At 40.2% G+C, this 23,921-nt stretch overlaps 1 protein-coding gene across 2 annotated transcripts; it reads right to left on the bottom strand.

Annotated features, from left to right (window-relative positions):
• Positions 1–525: 525 nt before the first annotated feature.
• LOC109981129 (protein FAM222A) lies at positions 526–20,925 on the bottom strand. 2 transcript variants are annotated; one of them, XM_065965870.1, is made up of 3 exons: positions 20,600–20,925; positions 10,784–10,949; positions 526–3,179 (listed from the first exon to the last, which is right to left on the bottom strand). In XM_065965870.1, the coding sequence occupies exons 2-3, from the start codon at positions 10,911–10,913 to the stop codon at positions 1,804–1,806; spliced, it is 1,506 nt and encodes a 501-aa protein (XP_065821942.1). In that variant the 5' UTR covers positions 10,914–10,949; positions 20,600–20,925; the 3' UTR covers positions 526–1,803. The 2 variants fall into 2 exon arrangements, with proteins under 2 accessions (XP_065821942.1, XP_020485435.2); XM_020629779.2 differs by having other exon boundaries at positions 10,784–10,952; positions 20,600–20,924.
• Positions 20,926–23,921: the final 2,996 nt, after the last annotated feature.

Genomic DNA, 23,921 nt, shown 5'->3' with positions numbered 1-23,921 from the left:
ATAAGAGGTGCAGGCAGGCATGCATGCTGCAAGGCGTCTAGGATTAGCAATTCAATAGCTGGATAATGGCAGGCCCATTTCTACATGTGTGAACAGTAATATTCTTGTTGATTTATCTTCAAGACAAAATGTATTTTTCATGGACGAATGTATTATTAGCAAAGGCCTGCACATTTGTATTTACATATAAGTATTCTATGTCGTCTGCCTAAAGCATTGGCCATCCATCTAGTCTAATATAAGACTCTATGATAAAAAAAAAAAGAATTAGCACTTTTAAGCTGCATCATTTATGAACGAGCCTGTCCAATATATTTCAACACAGGACTGATTTGCATCATATTATAAAGCCTGCAATCCTCCAGCGAACAGATAGATCTGAATAAAATGGTTAAGCCTTAAATCCTTTTGCAATAAACCTGAAGACATTTCTCACATTTCCTGAAATAGTTTATCACTCAGACATAGAATAAAAGCCGTCTTCTGTACTTGATGTAATAACAAATGATGCACAACGACTAAATATTTGCAGGGTTTAGAAAATTTCATTTACTTGACAATCCTTATTAAGAAGAGGCAAAGAGGGTGAAGGATTAGGGTCAGACATTGCAAAATGTAGTTATCTCAACAACATACTCCATGGAGAGCGCTCACATGTTCATAGATAATAATTGCACTTCATAATTATAGAGACAGTTTGCCATATAACTGAACAGGCCAACAGAAATAAATAATAATTACAGAACCAGTGCAGACACACAAAGAACATGTCATCATCATACATACATTTCCTTCCATCAGAGTATAGCCGTACTAAAAAAAAAAAAACATATTTTTAAAAGACTCAGGTGGCCTTCTTACCAGTGTCGCACTCCATTACACTCACGTTATTAATATGTCATAACCTTCAAGAGGAAAAACATTTCATTCAAGAAAAATGTCCACACAACCTTTTAAAATTTCAAAAAGCTTAAAAAAAAAGCTAAAAAAAAGAAAATACAACCACAGGGCACATCTATCTTGGCCTGAATTGCCACAGTGTTGATTTGGATAGGCAATAGTCCTAATACAATATGCTGAGCATGACTAAGTAAAATGCTAAATGGTGTTAAATTACATGACTTGTTTCTGGAGAACATAAAACATATTCAGATAGTTAAAAATGATCAAAAATATTTCCAGTTGATGAAGGATTTGCATCACATTGCACAAGCTATGGGCACTGCGTGATGTATGTTACTGCAAGTAAGGGGGGAAAAAAAACAGAATCTAAAACAAAGCAGAAGACGACCAGAAGTTCAGTTTATAGTAAAGGAAAGTTCCCTCTTAAATAAATGGCTGTTTAAAGTTAAAATATACAACATATTCACATAATCCGTTACTAGCACTCCTTCCAAGTTTGATGTGTGTTTTTTTTTTTTCAAGAAGAGTACTAAGATTATTTCAGTTCAGCAACTTTCCATGTTTAAAACATAACCAAAGGAATCATCTGCAAAGCTGTACAACTCATGTTAAAATGGAACGGGTCATTCTGATCAGTTACTCAGCATCAGTATGAAACGAGGAACAGCAGGCTTGTTTGATGGCCAGTTAAGATATAAAAATAAAACACAGAGTCCATAAGATAAACCTGTATCTTAAGTCATGATTATCATTTTAACAGTTTAGGCTTTCAACACAAAGCTTTCTACAAATACAGTACATGCACAAACTAAAAACGGCATGTCTTTTTCTCATAGACGCCTTGAGCTGACACACTTCCATTATCTAGAAGAGGTTTGTCTCTGCTGCGTCCCTGCGTCCTTATCTGTAGACGGGGAGCTGGATGTGGGCTTGCTGGTGGTGCTCCAGGAGCTGAGGCATCCCCACGGCTTCGTACCCGCGGCCCAGCATGCGCTCTTTGATGCAGGGAGGCTGGATCTCACTGATGAGGCACTCCAGAGACTGCAGGCTGCTGCTGAGCACCGCAGCATGGCACAGGCTATTACTCGGCAGCCCACAACAGAGGTTTTGGTCTGTGCTGTAGGCCTGGGAATGAAGAGGAAAAGGAGGGTGAAGCTGTGGCTGGTGGTAGTGTTGATGGCGGTTCGGGTGGAGGTGGGGGTGGGAAAGCCCCGGGTTTCTAGGCCTGGCTACACATGTACCCGTTGCCAGCACCTGAGAATTGTAACAGTCGCTATGAGGAGTAGCCAGAGCACCATCCCAAAGAGGAACGAAGAACTGTCCGACAGGGGGCTCCACCTGCATGGTGGAGCAGTTCAGAGAGGAGCTGATTGATCGCTCATGCCTCGTGCCCAAACTGCCAGGATGCAGCCTATACGACGCCAAAGGGAGGCAGCTTTCAGGAGACTGGCTGGTGTCTGCAGCTCTGTGCCCCTGAGCGCTATTCCTCATGCTGTAGATCCTCCCTGCTCCCTGCTGATACTGCTGCTGCTGCTGGATTGGATGTTTCTGCTGCCATATTGTGTACTCTCCGTTCTTCACATACCCTGCTTTGCCCCCATCCACACTCTGCGACGGTATCACTGCCCCCGTGAATGCCAGACTGCTCTGGGGTGGCACTCCAAGAACAAAGTCGGAGTCTGAATTCGCCACAGCAGCCACGGCCTGCAGTGAGGGGCTGGCTCGAGCCTCCCCCCCCAGCTGCAGGGCCTGGCTGTGAGGGACTCTGCTCATCTGCCTCATCATCATGCTTTGAACCTCTGCCAGCTCAGACTGGGGGGCCAGGCTCTGATCTCCGGAGGCCATCCCTGCGCTAGAACAAACCGCCTCAACAGGAACATCAGGGGGCTTACATGAGCTTATATGATAGGCCTTGTGCCCATGTCGAACGGTGTAGCTGTTATTCAGAGGATTATTGTACGGTGCCATGGGAGTTTGGCTGTTTGCATGTTTAGTCCTCCTACCCTCAGAGTTTTTCAGTACACCTTTGACCACCGCAGAGGCTTTGATGACGGCTAACAAACCCTGGTTTCCTCCTGAGTATGGATTTGAGTAAGGACTGTAGCGTTGTCCTGTGGTGTCCAAGCCGTTAACAGTTTTGTTCAGCTGTTTGTGCTGTGGCACCCGCACGTCAGTGGGAAAGATTTTGATGGACAGGGGGCTGTTGGCAGTCTTCTGGGCAAAAGCATCCAACTCTGCAGGAGAAGGGTACCGAGAGACCATGGAGGCCGGCTCGCCTGAGAAGGAAGCAGACAGAAATAAGAGATTAACCAACAAGCGGCAGAAAACTAGTAACTCAATCGTAATGCTTTTTTTTTTTTGTTTGGTGATCCTGACAGACATGAACAAACTTATTTTAAGGAGGGAAAGACCTTAATCGTTGTTTGACAGTGCTAAGTGAAATTAATTCACAGTTAGTTCAAGACAATATTAGTTCACTGTGGGAAATCAGAGTGTAAACAGAAGAAGGTAGGGGACTTAATTCCACTGAATCCACCCTGTGAGATTCACCGGATGACATTTAGCAGCTAAATATCAGAGACCAAGATAGAGCTGGTTGTTATGAAAGGAGAAAAATCTTAAAGTTGCTTTAAACTAATATTCTTGTAGCTGTCTACAAATAAAAATCAGATTGAAACCCACCTTAACATAAGTCAGTCATTTCTAACATAGCTGATAATTACCCTAGCAGTTAGCGTAGATGTTACTATTCCTCTGATGCATACCTCCTTTTTGGTCGTTTCTCATAAACCCTGCATTTTTTTCGAGCATCACCAGTTTCCTGCCTATGACATTTCGTTCTACTTCATGCTTTTATAAACCTGACTTGGTTCTACTGTAAAAGCTTGGAGCCTAAACTGAAAGAAAAGTCGAGCCAGATGGAGGAAGAAAAAGAGCAATCACCAAAAGCACTGAGGATTGAATTGTGTGCAGGAAAGCTGTCGGGACGGACATTGGATTTAAACACTATTATTCAGGCAATTTCATGGCTGCTTAACTCCCAGCGACAAAGGAAAGGTGGAAAAAAGGCGCCCCATTTAAAAAACAATAAATCACCTTGTAGAAATTACAGCCTGCATTTAGAGTGACACTTTTATAGAATTCCTGACATCAAAAGAAAAAAGGGACGGAAATGAACACAGATCTGGCTTTAGGTTGGTGGGGAATCTTGGCAGGCAAAAGAACAAGGCAGTAATCTGCACTAAAAGAAGTGAAAAATAAAAGCAAACCACTTCATTTCATTTTCAATAACAAATCCAATTCCAGCTATGCAGAGAGAGAGAGAGGAACAGAGCTCACTTGTTGTTCCCATTTGAAATTGATTTGGGAGTTCATTTCATTTCGGGGCCTACAGTGAGCCTCCCGACTGTGAAAATGATTCAATCTACAAGATCCATCTCATGAAAGAAATAAATTGGGTGTTTAAAATGGAGGGAGGAAAAAAAAAAAAAAACGAGGGAAGGTGGAGTGTTCAATCCATCCAGCAATCTCCCAGCGGAGCAGAAGGAACGGCACCACAGTGCCAGGAGCATGCATGAATTCTACAGAGAAATACAACAAAGCAAAACACTGCTTATTATGTGTCGCAGTGTAGAGCTGCTATAGGAAAGCATAACATCTGCGACATTAGAGAGGTGTTTAAACTGTGAACAACATCAAGATAGAAGCTCTGGTTCCTAGAATCCTCGCTGCAATATCGATTTTTAACAGCGAAAGAGACGGAGTACTAAGATAAGGAGAACAGGTTCATTAGACCTGAAAGGAGCTTTGGTTGACAAATCTGAAAAGAAAACATGTATTTTAATTGCCATGATGCGTTCCGCAATTACCAAAGCTGGAAAAGAAAACAAAAAAGGCTTTTATAAACCCATTTCTTGCCCAATAAAATGTCAGTGTCAAGCTCTGGCATGCTGCGATTGGCTCGCTGCTCCACAAACACTTCAAACACTTTGGATGCTAACACATCTTCACAGGGTGTCTGATATTGTTAGTCCAGAGATTACAGCCCTGTCAGAGCCGTGGAGACACAACACAGCTGCACTTCTTACTGCGGCTGCCTTAATGTGGCACTATGGAAACCTCATTAGCAAATAGGCCATCTCCACTCTGAATTCACAGATTCATCTTCTGACGGCCACTACTGTGTGACATGTGCATTAATAAGGGCTTATTTTAGCTGATTCTGACAGAAGGCCAACTGCTGGATGATGTGAAGTTAAAAAACGGAGATCAGAAACATAAATAAACGTTAAAAATAAAACTGGAAATTACAACCAGAGGCTTGTATCTCAATCCTGAGGACTTTAATACCAATCAATGGTGTTAAATGGTAGTAAACCCAGCCCAGCATGTTATATTTACTGGCTTTCCCATAGCATGTGGTCGTAGCAGTCATAAAAGTGCACCTTTAAGTCACTTATTGCAGTGTTTGCAGGCCTCCTTGCAAAAACATATCCAGAAAAAGAGAGGAAACTTTGCTTACTTTCTGCATGATGTATATCCTGTTCTTCTCTTTATACCTCTTCAGGTTTAATGAAATAAATCACAGTAGGAAAAGAACACTTCAGTCCCATGCCTGTCTTTATTAGGTGCCACTGTAGCCACACAACAAAAGATATTCAGCAGTGGAAATAAAGATGAGGAGTGAAAACAAATACGAGGCTGTTCACATGACAACGGGGGGAAATGGCAGCCGTGTGCTGTCAGGTAAGGAATGGCAGAGAGATAATTAGTAGTCTGACCTTAAGCACTTAATCACCCTGAACCTGCAAACTGCACGCTGTTTCACTCTGCAGCCCTGACAGAAAGCACAGGAGCCGAGACGGATGGAAAACAGCACAGAAAACCAGATAAAAAAAAAAAAACAACCTTCACTGAGGGCGTCATGCAGCCCTTACAAATTTTAATTCTTTGACCCTTCACAACCTCCCCCCCCCCTCCCTCCCTCCCAACCCACAACAGTGCTGATTGAAGCAGCTTATGTAAGATTTGAAAAGCTTTTTTTTGTGTGTATTTTTCTCCTTTTCTCAGAAATCTGCATAATGACACCAACGTGTGAAGCATCTGCAGCGCTGGATTGATAGATTTAATGGTCCCACTCGTCAGTGTTCCCATGTTTTCTCGGTTGGATAGGGCTCCACGCATTAAACATGCTGCTCAACTGTTGTGGCCCCATGCTGAGTGAAACTGGCACACTTTCACAGGGAACACCTAATCCCGATTTCCTCTTTCCTGCATGGAGCGAAACAGTAGGGGGTGGGGGGCCAATTATAGACTCTCAATCAGCACTGGGCTTAAATTGTTATGTTTGTGCATGTTGTTTGTGACTGAAAGGAAGAGATTTCATAAATAATAGCATGAAGGGATAAAACATTGGGTATTTACCATTCTGTGGTGTGTGTGTATATATATATATATGGTCTTGCACAATCCTGTTTCCACCCCCATAAAATCCCACTCAACGCTTTTCCTGCCACTTTAAACTGGCTAATCTTTTACCCGTGGTCACGCTTGCAGCCATTAACCCCCAGATTAGAGCGGAGACCTCATTGTTTTAGAGCAGTTTGAGTTAATCATTAATTTATGGGCAAAACAAGCCCCAGAGGCAAGGCTGAAAACGGCATGACTGTGTTTCCAAAAACCACGGCTTCCAACCACTTCATACCCCAGAGGGCCAGCATAAGGCAACAATTAGAGTGACCACTGTGGATTATTCCCACAACATATTACGAAAAATTCATGAATAATTCCTTGTTAAATACGCATGCACGTTGGCTGAAGTGATAGCCAAATATCCCGCAGGTCTTTGATGTAATGCTGGAGACTAATCATGACCACTTTTGTCAGATAACATGTTTACGAGCATCGCATCTACCACGCTGAGAACCCAACGGTTAACAGCAGAACAAGGCTTCTCAGCAGGCGCAGAAATGTTTACAACGCCTACAATCCTGATATTTCAAATACTCGGGACTACATTAACGAACAGGGGCTAAGCACACTCGCAAAACACATTTGAAAAAAAAAACAACCTATGTCTACGTTGCCATGACAACCTCTTCAATGTACCCAGTTGGCCCAATAAGCTCAGTCATTAGAACCATGTAATTAATTGGCCCTGACCTCATTCATCTCTGTGAGACAAGCTGCTGCATTGGACTACGTGCTGGTTAGAAAAGGCAGAAACACCAAAACTAACTGCAGCTAGGTTCTCCGTTCTTTAATTCTGGCCACAAATTGAAAACAATTACATTGGGTTTTAATTTTGATATTATTGTACGTTTTTATGATATATATGGCTGTGATGGATAACTTCAGCTGTCAATCAATATCATTTTAAACAGCCTGTCAATACAAAGCTAATGTATACATTTTTGGTGATAAGCTGATACTTTACATAATAAAAAGAGGACATGGACACATATATGTATTTAACTATGCTCCTAATTGCTGAATTTGCTTCTGCTCTGATCCTAATCTCTTTCTTCTTCTCCATAGCCGAGCAACTGAGGCTAATGGATTTGGTAGTGTTTGATTAACCTGACAAAAATCTTACAAAAGAAGTAAAACTGGTGGCCCTAGCAAAATTTGATTGTATCATTATCCATGTTTCAATGTTAGATATAGAGGGGGAAAAGATACATTTGAAAAGGGGAAGAACAAGGACCAATCTAAAACTCCAAAGTAAAACTTCAGGAAAAAAGCTGCATACATAAACATCCATAAGTCATAAGAATGGTCATGCAAGTTTGGTTTTTTTGACACCTAAAGAGTCTACAGTAAGTGCATTATATCCACTCCAACTTGAGCTCCGTTAAAGTCCAAACATACACTCCTAAAATAAATATCTAGGTCTTTGTTAGCGTGTTAGTTTAGTTAAATTAATGTGTGTTTGTTAGCTTTGTGAAGTTCAGACATTACAAGCTATAGAGCCCAATGCTAATTATGTGTCTGTTGTTTGGTGCTGCGCAGGAAGAATGCAGTGGTTTCATCAGTATTATTTTCCTGAAAAACAGAACAGAGTTTCTCTGGTTGGTAACATGAACCATATTGTAAATATGTCTAAATGTGCAAAAGATGCTAAAGAAAGATCATAGTTAAAGGCTATTCATTGGTTTTTTGCTTATAGACCCTTTTCACATTGAAGTAACTGACTCATTGACTCAATGTAGATTCAAGTTATTGATTAATACAGAGTCAATAACTATTATTACTACGCTGTAGTGTCAGCAGCTTTTCTTTGTAAGCAGACTGAGAGATACAGACAATAATACTGACCATTAAAGCACCTCGCCAGCTAATTTCTTTAACCTTACAACCAAGAGGATAAGAAGATACAGAATGACACGAGAACATATGTTTTGAAATTTCGCTCACTCTAACCTCTTCATTCACGACCTTCTTTCACAAACACACACACACACACACATACAAATACAGACACTCCATTTTCACATGCCTTCCTCACTCAGTGTCAGTGATCTCTACATGAAGGGTGCTCACAGAGAAGAGTAACCTCAGGGCTGAACACTTAGTTATGTGTGCTCGAGGAGGCTCTGTCGAACACTTCTTTGCACCAGTGTCACTCCTCATTTGTTTCTGTGCCGCTTGGCCCAGCTTGGGCAAAGTTTCCCCTTCTCAAAGCCGTCCCGACCCGAGCGCAGGCCAGCAGCGTGGGAAAAACCATTTCCAGCCCAGGCTTTGAAGCTTAGATAGCTGAGGAGAGAACAGCTCTCATTCACTCTCATCACATAAATCCTAACTCTGGTTTCTCAGAAATCTTTCACATGGGTATGTGCCGCTGAGCGCTTTCATGTCTCGAGCCTTCCATTTATTGATAGCTCGAAATGGAAATGGCTTTCAAAAGCGCGGCAGCGACTAAAGACTGTCCCTATTTAACTCTGTCCAACAACGCCTCATTTAACGAAGAAGCCGGGGCCACACAGACTGAGCTCCCCATCAGCAGCCTATTCCCTGCGGTGGTGCTGGAAATGTCAGAGTAGAGCTGAAAGGTGCTGCACTACGCACAGTCGCACTACATAAAACTCAAGAGGGGCAAAAAAAAAAAAGGCCTGCAGGTAAACAGGATGAGAAACGCAGCTCTGGTTCTGCCTGAGGCAAAGTAGGCCCTTCTGTTCCAGCGTTTAGCAGACAAGTGCCGCATTGATTCCCAATTAATATTTAATAACAAAAAAGACAAGGAGGGAATTTAGATGGTGGAAAAAATGAAGGATGGAAGGGAAGAGTATTAAACATGGAAAATATAATTATAGTTAGAGAAAAACATATTTTTTTAAGATTGTTTGGGGAATTATGCGTTGCACTGGGCTAACATCTCTATAACTTTTCTGTAAGTATTATATGCACCTGCTATATCAAGAAACCCTTCATCTTTCTTTTCTTTTTTTAGAGGTTTAGTGCCCTTTAAAACGGCAAGCATGGTTCCACCTCACTTCAGCCACAGAAAAGGTCTAATTAGATCGCTTGAGTGAAAACACCTGTGTGTATGTGCAGGTGTCACTGAAATCTGAGAACTACAGGCTAATAAAACCTGGAAATCTATACTTCATACAACCCACAAATGCACATACTATGTTGTACATACTCAATGAAGGGTTAGAGTCTGCCGTGTCATATTTCATGATGGATGAACAATGAAGCTTTATGAGCATGCATGGGCTTATACAAATGAACATGCAACATGATAGACAGATAAGAGACTCCAGACCACTGCCCTCTGCACATCCATCACAAAAGCTTAGCTAACCTTGATAGTCAAACATGCCTCCGTCGAAGTCATATAATAGTCTACACAATATCACTGTTCAGTATTTGCATGCTCTGTTTTCCAAGAGGCCACAGTCTGAGAAGTACGTTTTAGCTTCTGCAGAGTGTTAGATGAGTCCAAATACAACTTATTTAATACGCAGGCACGGGGTAATAACAATACAACAGTCTGCAACAACTATGCCAAATAGAACAAGAGATCTTTAAGGACAAATAATGTAATACTTCATAGCTAAGTCCATTCAGAATAATGCAATACATATCCAGCTGAACCATTAAACTGTGAGTAGACCTGCAATATAGCTTCCAACCAGACCCAGCAAAAAAATGTAAGGCATCAGCAATTTTTCTTTTTAAAGCATTCATGAAATCCAAACCAGAGCCGAATAACTTTGTTTGTGGCTCTATGATCTCATTATGTGTATCTAGACTGCCCAGGATGAAAAAGACTATGTCATTTGGGAAGCACTGCACAAATGACATGGATGCAGAGGAACCAATAAAGGAAATGCAGTATTAGACCAAGAAGTAAATCTGCAAACATGTCGCATTCAATCAATGAATTGAACGAAATCTAATCACAAATGTCAGTGTGGGTTAGTCCCGAAGGCTTCCACTCAACCTTTCAATGACTGCAGTGTAATCAGTCAAGATGAAGGTCAAACAACACTGACAAGGACCACTTTCTCCACAAAACGGGAACATCATTAGTAACCCTGTACGAGAGAGCTGATTAACTGTGTAATTTCAGAGTCCACTTTGACCTGCGCACTTTTGCACTGCAGGAGCACACTGATTAGTCGCCCAATTAAAAGGCATCATCATCATCAGGCAGCCCATTATTTTAATTTTAAAGGCTTTAGAGTTGCTCAGCACCCTGCTAAAAACATTCATGATCTTTGTGTGCACCTGGAGGCAACAAGGTCAAGCTGAAGATGATGGATTGAAAATAACTCAGGGACATGACCAAGGTTTTACTAGTCACATTTCTTTTCTATTTCAAACTATCAGTGTGGAACTTTTAGACATTTTAACGTGTGTGATATTAACTCACCTTTACGGGTGCAGGCCTGCAGCGGTGGTACTGATAGCAGTAATGGCTGTGCTTGGACATCGAGGTTTTTGGGTTTACAGCCGAGATGCTGCGATGAGAGATTCTGCCGTCTCTGAATGCAGGCCAGCATGATAGTTCACAAGGGCTGAAACCAGCCTGGGTTAACCTGCTGGAATAGAGTAGAAACAGTTTATTTTTTTACATAGTATCACCGACCTTTAAACATAAACTCAGAAGAGTCCATACAAATGCTTAGCACTCAGTAAGGCTGTGCGTTTGATGGTACAAAAACAACTGGACAATCCCCTGCTCAAAAGTGAAGCTTTTTTTTTTTTTTTTTTTTAGAATTCTCTTAAAACTGCCTTCTTTCTAATGGCCAGTAGGAGGCAACACCATTGGTAGCAAAAGTGGAACTAGATGGAAAAATTACTTTTCTTCTCAGTTAGTATAACACTCCATGATAAACATTATCCTATTTAGAGTCAAAGTGTTGATAGTCCCCATCACCACAATACAAATGTGGAAATACATCTAAACCCTGTCATCGAACTGAGAACAAGCCACATGCCAAACTTGAGGCTTTAAACATTAGTCCACAAACCAGTGGGTGAGTTGTTGGGGATTCGTCCGCTTTGAAAAACACTCTGCAGGCTAATGGTTTCATGATGGGGGCATGGGAAGAAAATTCAACCTTATTTGCATGTTAGAGTCAGAGTATTTCAGGTATTTTGTCATGAAACATACATACAATTTTAATATAAATGTCGGTGCCATCATTTCAAGGCAAGCTATCGGTTAGTTATCGAAACATTTCAAAAACAGAAACAAAAGCCCAAACTTGCGCTGTTGCTGGGGGAGCAAGGGAGGGATCAGCCAAGTCCACTTCATTCTTTGGACACCATAAATGTCTCTACCAAATGTAAACTCCAATCAATCCAAAAGTTGTTGAACTATTCAATAACAGACAAAATGTTGGACAGAATTATAAACAAAGGTCTTTATCTATTAAACAGTAGAGCTGAAGTGGCTTGAAATCCTTCATCCTCACAAAAGGTTCACTTTTAATTTTTGGGATTGTAAAGGACACACGGTCTTGAAGATTACTGAAATTACAAACATCAATTTTGTAAAAACATCAAATTACAAGACTATAATATCTTGCATCCAAGACCAGTATGGTGTGAGAAGAAAACTGCAATCTGGCTCCCTGGAAACCCTACAGGAGACTCCTCTTACGAAACAGAATTTCCATGTTACTTCAGCAGTTTTATATCTAATGCTTCAATATAACCCTGCAACCATTGTGTTCACTCGACATATTCATATTCAGGAGCTTGTCCTAAAAAAGCTGAGATTGTGCATCCAAAAAAGTAATATCATTAAAAGACAATTCCATCTCTGTTCTTCTCCTAAGTTGTTTTGATGGCTCTTCGCTGTTATCAACCTTGTCCTGTCAGTAGCAATTGCACGGATCATTAACAAAGGCATCCGCTAGCCTATAAGGCTGTATGTTTCAATTTGTACCTACCCCTGCAACCCGGCTTCATTGTTCAATACATTTATGGCTGTATTGGTCAGCAGAGAATGCCAAAAGCAGCCCCCTCCTTTAAATAAGCTGTGCTTTTTGAAGGGTTAAGTATTGTTATAGGAAATGATCAGTGTGTCTTTAAAAACCTGCCACCACAGCTTATAGTTGACGCAATCATTCTTCAGACAAGCTGTGATAATCCCATTTGAAATTCTCTTTGATTATCTGAGGAGTCGCCAGTTTTTTGGATGTTTTCACTGCAAAAAACGGAACTGAAGGCTTATTGTGAAAGACTTCTTACCTTACATGAATCAGGTACATTCAGACAGGCAAGTACAACGTCTGGGCCATAATCATACAGCAGCCATTTTCCTCAGAGATAGGCCTAATGCTCAGGGCAGAATATTATATCCTGCTGTGTTTGTATGACTATAGGAAGTAGGACAAACATTATAATTCCATTGAAGTGTTGCTGTATTGTATTGGGAACATATATTTAAAGACTACAGTGAATGTTAGCAATTAGCCACTTCCTAGCTAATTGAACCTTTAGCCAATAAGTGATTTCAAGTCATTACCTTTCTTAGTGTATTAATTTACATTTTTTTTTTACCTTAATACCTTACCTTAATATCTGTTTTTCAATTTCCCTCAATAGACAATAGTTTACAACCACAACCTTTCTATCAAGGCAATGTTCGCATTCAGCCACCTCCTAGCTAACAAGTATTAAAGCTGTTAGCTGAATACTAAAATTGGCTGTTTTCTGATGGTAGCTAATGTGTAAATTGAAATCTTTTCAGTTGCTTACTTACAACCTAAAACACAGACATAATAACATTTGAGCCTCCCTTCCTGAGTGACTTGTCAGAAGAAAACGGCCACCTTATAAAGCCAAAAACAAAAACGGAGTTATATATATGAAAGTAATTTTACTACAGCACAGTCGTCTCCAACAAAGCTAGTATAAGTCTTCAGCATATAGGTGTCAGAATGGCGCCTTTTCTCGTCTGGTTTTGAGGTTCTTTTGAATTTTTGCTTTCATTTCTCCCTCAGGGTCCGGAGAGCAGCTAAAGTGGTCCAACCACAGACTAGAGCGTTCAGAGACGAGCTGCAGAAAAGTGATTACCTTATCCTCAAAAAGGAGAAGAGAGAGTGGCTTTCATTTTACTCAGGTGCCAGGAGCTAAAAAAAAAAAAAAAAAAAAAAGATTCCCTGGCTTTTCCTTTTACCTCATGCGTCTGCCCCCCCTCCTCTGCTCAACATCTGTCCCTTGGTGACAAGCCCACTTCAAAATGCTCAGTGCAACCTGTCTCATCCAAGCACACACACACATTTGAGGAGCTAAAAGCCTCAGTATGTTCAGATTCCATTTAGAAAATAATGGCAATTTCACAACAACCCTTCCATTACCACGTTTTTGGGTTGAGATGGAGATGACGAAAACACAGGAGGAGTACAAGGGAGGAAAAGGCCTCTCCAGGGAAATCCCTTACCAGCAGAAAATGAGGCAGAAATTGGAATACCTTCCATTACTCCCATAATTTTCAGCTGTAATAAAACACATCAAGACAGACAGTATAATTCAAAGAAGGGCCAGCAGTGGCTTTAAGAAAAAAAGTTTCTCTGAAAGCAGGAAAGATGAGCTGGAAATGATGCAGAAAAGTGTGCGTAATGATGGTTTCTTTCATCCTGCCATCTGAATTTTAAATTTGAAGAGATTTGATGAAAACTTAAGCTTTAAATTGCCTTCTTGCTCATGAGTCGGGTTATAAATAAAAAGAAGGGAGAGATATGAGATCAAAGAGATCCGAGAATGCATAATTTTATCTGGCCGACTCATGCAGTGTATCAGTATCATTATCTCCAACTCCCACATAATATTTTGCCCGAAAAAATAAAGTTTTATATTTTGCACTTTTTTTACAATTTGATACCTCCCTTCAGAGATAGAGGCTAAAATATTAGGCTACAGATATAACGTACAGACGTTCTGCAAAGTAATTGTCGACCATCTTAAAAGCAGAGTGCAGTCTAGCTCAACTCAACCTTCAAAATAAAAACCCAGATTTTAAGCCGTTAACATAAGGGTCAATGAAGTCAGCTTTCTTATGATAAAGAGTTATAAACGTGCTTCTTGTGTATCGTCTGAAGCCTTAATTCTTCTGCACTTTCCATGTATTACTAGTTCATATGTTCAAGAACTTCACCAACAGGCAAATTAAAGAAAAAGAGCACAAAGTATAAGCTGCAAGGACGTCTAATCCTGGCCACTCTCAGGCGACATCCATGCAGCTGATAAGCAGCGTGATGTGGTCCACCGAGGGGCCTGTCAGAGAGATAAAGACCTCGTGCTTCGAAGTCTATCTAACTGTCCCCCCAATGGTTTCCTGATAAGGATGCCTTGACAAATAAATCTATTTTTCAAGCCTCTATCTCTTATCATTGACAGGATGCAAAATGGCAATTTTTTTTTTAAGGTGTCGCCTGTCCTCGAATCAGGAAAAGAAGATTGTACGGAGGAGATTATGTCAATTTAAGAGGCAGTGATGGAGTAACTTTTTGACTGGCTTTGAACTCATTTGTGGCAGAGTAGATCACATTTCTGGAGATAATAATGCATAACAACCCTGAAAAAGACATTAGTTTGTTCAAAAAAAAGATCTCAAAGTCTTGTTTTTTTATGGCCCAAGCAGCAAAAGAACATCCATCAAAGCGTGGAAAGGCCCTAAATTATACAGAGACTCAGAAACGAGCATCTGCCTGACCTTCTGGAGTCTTTCATGACTTCATGCAGCATCAAGGGTCAGAGCGAAGATAGAAGCAAACTGCGAAAAAGAAAGCCTCCCCCTCAACAAACATGAAAGGCATAGAAAAAAAAAACAGATGCACACTCCTGCTTCTACGCACTAACACACATCCTCAATATGCCTCGGTCACACACACACACACACACACACACACACACACACCCCTCCCAACCCGAGCCATCTCAGCTCTTGTTAGCAGTTCTCTGAATTCTCAGTTAATAATTAGATGATAATGAAAAAGGTTTAAGACGAGCGCCCTTTTCACTCCCGGGATGGATTAGCATGTGAGTGCTATGCTAATGTTTCTGCTTCCTTCCCCTCAGAACCTTCAGATGAGGACAAGGGAAAGGAGCACAAAAGCAAAAAAAAAGCAAAAAAAAAAAGGTTAATTTAGGAAGAAATAAATGATTAACTGGGAGCAATTGGTCATTATAGAAGAGAAAAGGCAGCGTCTCTCTTTAAATGACATGCTCCATGAATATCAATCCACTTACTGTGTAATTAATTGTATATTATGTATGGCTTTTATATTATCTTTAAGGCAGGAACGACAGGATCCTGTCTAAGTAATGGAGAACAGACAAGTAGGCTGACATACAGGCTGAATTAGACAGCAGTGCTTCTGCAGCTGCTATATTCATCTCTATAAAACCATCCACACACACACACACACACTGATCCCCCCCCAACCCCCTCATACATTTTTAATAGAATCTATTACTTCTGGATTAGCCGATAAGAGCTGGCCTGGTTAAATTCTATAATAGTTTGCATAATTGGTATCAGAGCGGCATATAAGAGAGACCCAGATTTCCTCCTCCTCCTTCACTGTAGAGAAAGAAAAAGAGGCCACAAAGGTTCACATACAGGATAACCAAACAACCCGGAGCCACTCCGCTCCACGCTGCAAGAACACTTAAGGCCCCAGGCTGATAACAATGAGCCTCATTTCCATTGAGATTAGCTGCTGTAAAAAAAAAAAAAAAGAATTACAACAGCGTTAAGGAGCTTTTCCTTCACAATTCATGCACAAGCATAGATTTTATGTAAATACCATCACTGGGCAATGGTTGGATAGATGTCCAGAGAATTTAGATGGATGGAAATCACACAGTGTTAATGACTGGGTGTCTGGGAGAAAACACAGAGACTGTACTGTGTCTGCCATATAGTCACTCTGAGCACAGACGTCTAAAGAATGCTAAATATCACAATAAATCAAATCTAGCTTCAAAATGGTTAAAACAGACTGCTTGAGAAGTCTCTAGTCTCGACTATCTCTTACATATTTCCTCACTACTGCACAATTGGGCAATGAAACTCTTCTTAGTTGTGCTTTGTCCAAAGTGGCTTTCCATTTGAATTCACCATTAAATAATCAATCGGCTCCTTATGAAACTTTCCAATTTGTTAATCCAAAAAAAAAAAAAAAGGTCTATAGGAGTCAAACGCTCTCATAACAGGTCTCTAACTTCTAAATTGATAGCTACTACCTTTTTAGAGAAATATCAGAGTTTTCGTTACAGCTACTTAATCAATTATTTGCACTTTTTATGTAGCTGGGCTTTTCTACTTTGCTAGAAAATAAAATCGGCTACAAACGAACTGAGAAAAAGCTGGACCGAAGAAGAGAAATTAAGATTTCTGTAGCTATGCTGTGCAAAGAAATCCACACCGTCACATTTAGAGATCGTTATCCTGTTGGTGACCACCAGTGATGCAGGGAGACACCTTCATTAATACTTCTGCAAACTTTTTTTTGTGGCTAAAGATTATTTTTTGGGGCTTTTGCCTTGGTTCCCGACAGGACAACTGAAGATAGACAGGAAATGTGGAGAGAGACAGAGAGAGAGAGAGAGAGAGAGAGAGAGAGAGAGAGAGAGAGAGAGAGAGAGAGAGAGAGAGAGAGAGAGAGAGAGAGAGAGAGAGAGTTGGGGATGAAATACACCAAATAGCTTCAGAATTGGGAGGTGAACCTGCAACCAGTGTGACAAGGACCGTAGCCTCCATTCATGAGGAATTCAACATGCAACACTGGAGCAACAAATAATATAAACTGAATCACAGTCTAACTTCTTGGAATCAGAGCTTGCACCATCCCCTTCAGAAGCTAATGTCTCAGCTAAAGTTTTGCAAATCCCATTAACCATTGAATTAGTACTTAACATCATCCATTCCTGTGATCACGTCTGGAGACAAAATGAACAATGAGTAGTATATCACACCAAAATCAATAAAAACCTTCAGGGAATTTTGCTGAGCTTTCATTCAGCAAATAGATTTGTAATACCAAGAGGGAACTTGTCCAATTTGTCCAGTTTATCCCCACAACTTCATACTTTAGGGAATAATAGAAAAGTAAGAAACACAGAATCATACTAGTTTTTTTTTGTTGATAGTGATTCAGACATTGTAAGTTGTTGAGAATAATTGTAGCCATAAATCCAAGGCTGCACAATCACATCTCATCTTTTTGCAAAACCTTTGGTGGACTGACCCAAATCTGCACTTGCCCACAGACAGTGCCAAGGTAAAAGAAACACACTGTATGGGGTAAAGTCTGGCCAAAGCCAAGGTAGCATCAGAAGGTAAACAGAGCTTTATCTCATCCTTAACCCCATATGCACACTGACACACTGTCAGTGAACTGTGCGGGTGCTGTCCAGCCTTTACAAAACCTTGACTTCAAAGATAACAGATGGTGAAAGATGGAGCTGAAGGTTCTGTGCAAAGATAAGTGATCTTTCAAAGGAATCAAACTCAAGGTAATCAACCCAGGCTCATCTCCCATTCGCACCAATTTTTCTTTTAACTTTGGAAAACAAAGAAAATACAGAAAAAAAAAAAAAAGACTATATTACAGAAACTTGACAGTCCCAACCCCCTTAAAGCCTTGTCCTCTGGATTTTCAGGGCCGCTGCTTCCTTCCAGTCATTTAAATCCTCAAGCAAACATAAAACTAATTAGAAACCGTAGAGAAAATTCTGCCTCTAATGTGGAAGATAACCTAATGATGCGCTCTGTACCATAAAAAAACAAAATGCTCTCGGGAAAAGAGGCCCTTTGATCTCTGGACCGACTAAAAAATGTCATCATCTCACTGCGTTTTCTATTTGGGGCAAACGATGATGCATCAATTTCAATTTGGCGGCCGTAATCATTAATTTGAAGTAATGACTGACTGAGAGCCATCGTGTAGGCAAAATAAAGCTTACTGGAGCTCCTGGCAGTCCAGTCCCTGCCCCCCTCTCCTCCCTGTTGACCTCGGAGACGCAGTCCTTAACCTTTCACCCTTAACCCCCTGTCTCCCTTCCCCTTCATCCTATTAGAATGAAAAGACCAATTAGACAGATTTCAGAAGATAGCCGGCTGCCTGTAATTACACATGACGTCTCTTAGCAGATAAAAAGTTGATTAAAGAGGGTGCATGAGAGAAATGGCGAAGCAACCAAGACATTGACGTTTTATATTTATATTTTCAGAATCTCTCTCTACGAGGAGTCCCACTCTACATGTGAAAAGCCTTAAATGTGAAGCTAAGGATGACATGGCAGAAAAAGACATGACCTTAATCAGCCCTCTTTCTGGCCTCGGTAAAAAGACATCCAAGAAAAGGTCACTCTTGTGGTCGAGCCGTTTCCTGCGTTCAGTAACTCGGTAGGCATGGAGATTGAGTGAGCCGGGGGAAACTTCACAATAAATCAGAGCTCAGCTTCACTCCTGAGAAAGCAAAGGGAAGCAGGCAGCCAAAATGACAAATCCCCTCTCTTCACAGAGCTGGAATTACTGCTGGGGTGTGATGGGAGATCAGAGGGAAACCCCCATGGGACACCTGAATATTGACTGCTTCATAGTGGGATGCAATTTACAGGCTGTGCAGACAAGTTCAGGCCATTCGAAACAATCAACCACATCTGAAAATGCCATTAAGATAAGTAAAGTTTAATAGTCTGGTCACTATGGGCGGATTGCAACAAACATTAAACATTTACTCATTAAGTAAAAGCTTAGACTGCGAAACTAAAGTATAGATTTTACCCTGAATCAAGCAAGACAACATACTGTATGAGGAAAGGGGCATGAGGAACTACAAGTTTTATAATAATGTAAATCAAAGGTCATGAGTTTTATTGATTTGGAGGAAATCGAAAGAAAGACATTTTCTAGATTGGGCCAAATTAAGATGCAGCAATTCATTAAAAAAAAAAAAAGAACATTCATTGCTAAGTAGTTGGGTAATCAATCTTTTCGGGCTAAAAATGTAAGTTACTAAAATAAGGATTTGCTGATTTTTCAATTTGTAAAGAAAAAGTTTCTTGGTTTGACGAAAAGAAACAGTTTCAAGACATTCATTTGGACTCTGGGAAGTCTAAATTAGCAGTTTTCACAACTTTCTGACATCTGATAGACAAACTGAGGACTTTGGAGAATCGTTTACATGATTGGTATTAACCAATAAGGAAAATAATCGTTTGTTGTTACCCAAGTCACAAGCTTTATGATATGATCAAAGCGATAAGGTATTTTTCCTCTTTTGGTCAGAAAGCCGCCTGAAGCAAAAAAAAAAAAAAAAAAAAGGAGGAGGACAATAAAACACCAAATTGTAGACTTTCCTCCTCTGCCTCTGGTGGGAAGCTGTGACATCCCATCTCTCTGGGTAATAAAGGATCTGGCACAAGCAAGAAAAAAAAAAAAAAAAAAGCACACAGGGTAGAATTTCACACCTGGGCAATAATCTATAGTCCCCTCTGCTGCGGCTATAACCTTCAACCTCGGCTGCCACCGGTGCAGTGAGGTGCGATGATCCCACCTCCGGCTTCCAGACAATGGAAATGGAAACCTTCAGGCAGCCCTCAATGACCGGTAATATACTTCAAAGCACTTCCTGTGTAGGCTATCCTCTGACATATAAAGCGACTTTCAAAGCAATCGACCATCACAATGATATCACAAGAGTAGAGGGAAAACAGATGCTTGAAATGCAAATCTGAACCCTAACTCGTGTAAATATAAATTCCTGGCTTACAATAACCAGTAGCCCGGACAATAATTTAACACTTCATTTTATTTGGGAAAAAAAAAATTCTGCAAACAATAAATGACTCTAGCCTCGGTATCGTAACTAGGAGGCTCATAGTTGAATTCGGCCCATATGAATAGAAATGAGCAATAGCTGGGCACTAATATACAGTAGGGGCGAGACGCTCCTCGATTCGTGCGCACAGGACATCTTTCACCACTTAGGTTAAACCATGCCATTAGTGCAGGGACAATCCTGACTCGTTGAACAGACACCTCTTTAAATCACCATTGTAAAGTAGGCTATATCAACTGTAATTGTCAAGTAATAACACGACTACCATAAAAAAAAAAAAATCGATTCGGCAAGCATCAAAACAATTTCCAGCGGCCACACTGTCCCGCAAATAACATCGGGATGTAAATGAGTAAAAAAATATATATATATGGATTACTTACAGAGTTTTGTGTGATCATAAGGCTTGTTTATCTTTGGTTCGCCACGGCTGATTGGCTGTTCCCCTGCTCGGAAGGCGTATTTCCTCTGCAAAAGCAATCTCGCCTCTGATTTCAGACTGCGCACTGGAAACCTCCGGAGATAAATCCATTGATGAAGCTGGCTCCATTAACGGAACTCCCTCGACATAGTCACCATTCGTGACAGAGATTATTTCAGCGATTATGTTTTCCGAGCAGCTGCTTGTATGTCATCCCGGCAGACCGACCAAACAGAGTGCGCTTCAGAGAGAGTGATGTCGGAATGGAAATGTGTCTCTCCTGCTTCGTTGAAACCGGCTCTGAGCCAATCAATCAAAGCCGTATTTGAATATTCCCACGGCTCGGCCAATCGTCAGGAAGGGAAGGCGGTCGCTGTCGGGATGCCAAACCCGTCAAAGTAAGCGCGTTGCTGTTTCGCGGAAAATTTTAAAGGAGAAGAATATCTTTAATAGCCTATATCTTCAACCCTGTCTCATGTGTGTGTACACATTTAGATATGATTCGAAATCTCAGCTAAAAATGCTTCAATAATAATTAATCTGAACAGATCTTAAGTAGCCTAGAAGAGCTGGAAGTAAAATATTCTCAATTTTCACCCTTTCAAAAATGTTTAAGTAGACTAGGATAGGCCTAACATGCAGGACTACTTTTTGGCCACTACTAATTTCTTGACTCCACTTAGTCACTGCCCCTAGACAAAAACAGCCCAGTATAACAGCCAACAAACCCAAAACATTTGTTTGTTTTTACTCTTTAGTTTTAATAAGAGATAAATACAAAAAGAAAAATAGTCTACCGGGAATCAATTCTTGCTGCCAATTTCTGTTTCCAGACTTTATAGACTAGGTTACTTAGCCAAGCGAAGAGGATTTGAGTCATTTAAAAAAAACTTTTTTTTTCTCAGAATTCTGGCTCCGAGAAAAAAAAGTCAGAATTCTGAGATTAAAATCAGAATTAAAAAAAAAAAAAAGTCAGAACCAAACTTTAGCTTCACTTTTTTCAGAGCAATATGAGAGTGGAACCCATAGGGCCATAGGCCTATCGAACTTTTTTGAAACCAGTTAAAGATTATTCCAAATTAAAATATAGACTATAGCCAGAATTTTTCTTTTTTTAAACAACAACCAAAAGCCACTGACACATTTAACATCCAACTCAGATCCTGAATTTGCCTACCCAAATCAAGAAACCCAACAATACCTTTCCCTTTCTTTTTTTCTTTCATTTCTTAGCATTTGTCTTTAAAATGTGCTCCAGCCTATAAAATCTTCCCAACATGCACAACATGTTTAGATAAATCAACCAACCCACTAAGAGTGGTGTTAGTCATTTTCCTGGAAAGACATCAGACTAGAGTAACATTCAAGAGCTATAGCCCACTCTGACCTTTTCTCTGTGTGAAAGATCGAATCGTTCTTTACAGCTTTGTCAGTGTCATTTTTCAGTATGAATGAGCATTGTAAAAGGCAAATGAGGTTGCCATGCCAACCAATGTCTCCTTATTGAAAATTGTAGCTGTGGATGATTTATTATTCTTAAATTTATAGCATGAGTCTTTTATGACTGTACAGTTAGGCTGAGTAAAATGATTTCTCTCTTGGGTTTGAGAATCATTGTGACACCAAACCTACAGAGATTGGGTGCAAACAGGTCAAACATCTAAAGTCTGTGAGTTAGGCCTACTTCTCCAGGTTGTGCTCTATAACTCACTTAGGCCTACTCAGCATATACATTCTTTCTGGTATGCTTTCATGAAAGACCAAATAACATTAAAAATAAGTAATTATATTGCTGGAAATGATTACTCAATTCCATTAATTGACAGAATCACAATAGCTAATAGAGATTCATGCATATCATTTTTCATAACACCTGATAGGTGTCGTTTTTTTAATCATAGAAAGATGAAAAAGTAATCTTTTGATTCAGAAGTAAACCAACCATTGCATCCTTTTCAAATCAACCTTTTTTTCTTTTACTTTTTCTTTATTTGTCTTTGCCATATATTTCACAGCTTTTATTTTCGGACAAATATAACTCAATGGTCTGATAGCCTACAGATAACTTGGGAATACAAATTTAAACATGACACTACTACAAATATTTTGAACATGGTATTGAAAAAGGTTCAAAGGGATGCAACTGCATTCCCTGGATCCAGGACATTTTCCCCAAAACAATATGCTCATAAACAAGTCAAATTAATTATTATATTGATGTTTAAAAAAAAAAAGACTAACAATCTGTTCACAAAAAAATGGGTTACAGTTTGTTTTGAATAAACAAGGTATTTCTAAACCTGTTGGTGTCCTCCCTTCTCCTGCTTATATGTTTTGGCCCTGTCAACATGTCCTTATATGATGTCAAGCACTGCCTCTTAAGACGGTCCTCATCAGAGCAGAATGAAGCTGGCACTGACAGTAATAAAGAGCTCCATCTGTGCCTGGCAGGCAGAGGCAAATGAACCAATTAAGGTCTAGTGAAGTCGCCCGCTTTAACCTATTGGCAATGGCTGCCGTCATCTCCATCATTTTGAAAAGGAGAGTGTGCAAGGGTAATTAAACACTAGCAGGAGCCGCAGGGCAAATCTAATAACTCTCAGTAACAAGCCTAATAAGAGAGCTTAATGCTTAACAGTTAACACAACCCAAAGCATGCTCTGTTTGAGGAAGACCACTTACACCCACAGAGTGTCTGATAGTTATAGGTCTGCATATCTCATAGAAATTGACCTTGGGGGAATAAAATCTGCAATATGTCAGCACAAAAAGCCTCCTATCTCCTTGTTTATCGTCCATAGCCTATAGTGATCTCTTCTGGTGATATCAGACCTGGCTTATGCTCCACTGTTCTGTATCTGGACATAATGACTTATCTGTTGTAGTGTTGCCATCTGCTGGCAAAAGTATGCGAGTGCTGCTTGTGCTAGAAACCAACCAACTTTACTTCTTCAACCTTTAGAAGCAGATCAGATCAAATAGCACATCTAAACATTTATAAATGTTTTTACCTAAAATACTGTGCTGGCTTGTTGGTAAAAACCATTTCCACACAAGAATGTGCAACAAAAAAAAACCACAGTTGTCTTTCTTTTGCTGCATTTACCTCCCAGTTTTACGAAGACGTAAAGTAATAATAATAATAATTTAAAAAAAAAAGACCATCACCTTTTCTCGTAACGTATACTTACTACTTACTTAATATTTACAGTCTATGCTACTTACAGACGTCCCCTACATCTACGTAGCAACGTCGTTCCCACGGCAACGCTTTGAAGCTTCCT

Source organism: Labrus bergylta, chromosome 17 (genome assembly GCF_963930695.1).
Source record: "Labrus bergylta chromosome 17, fLabBer1.1, whole genome shotgun sequence".
NCBI classification, from domain to species: domain Eukaryota; kingdom Metazoa; phylum Chordata; class Actinopteri; order Labriformes; family Labridae; genus Labrus; species Labrus bergylta.
The sequence above is the reverse complement of the archived record's forward strand: the minus strand, read 5'-3'. Positions and strand labels throughout refer to the sequence as shown.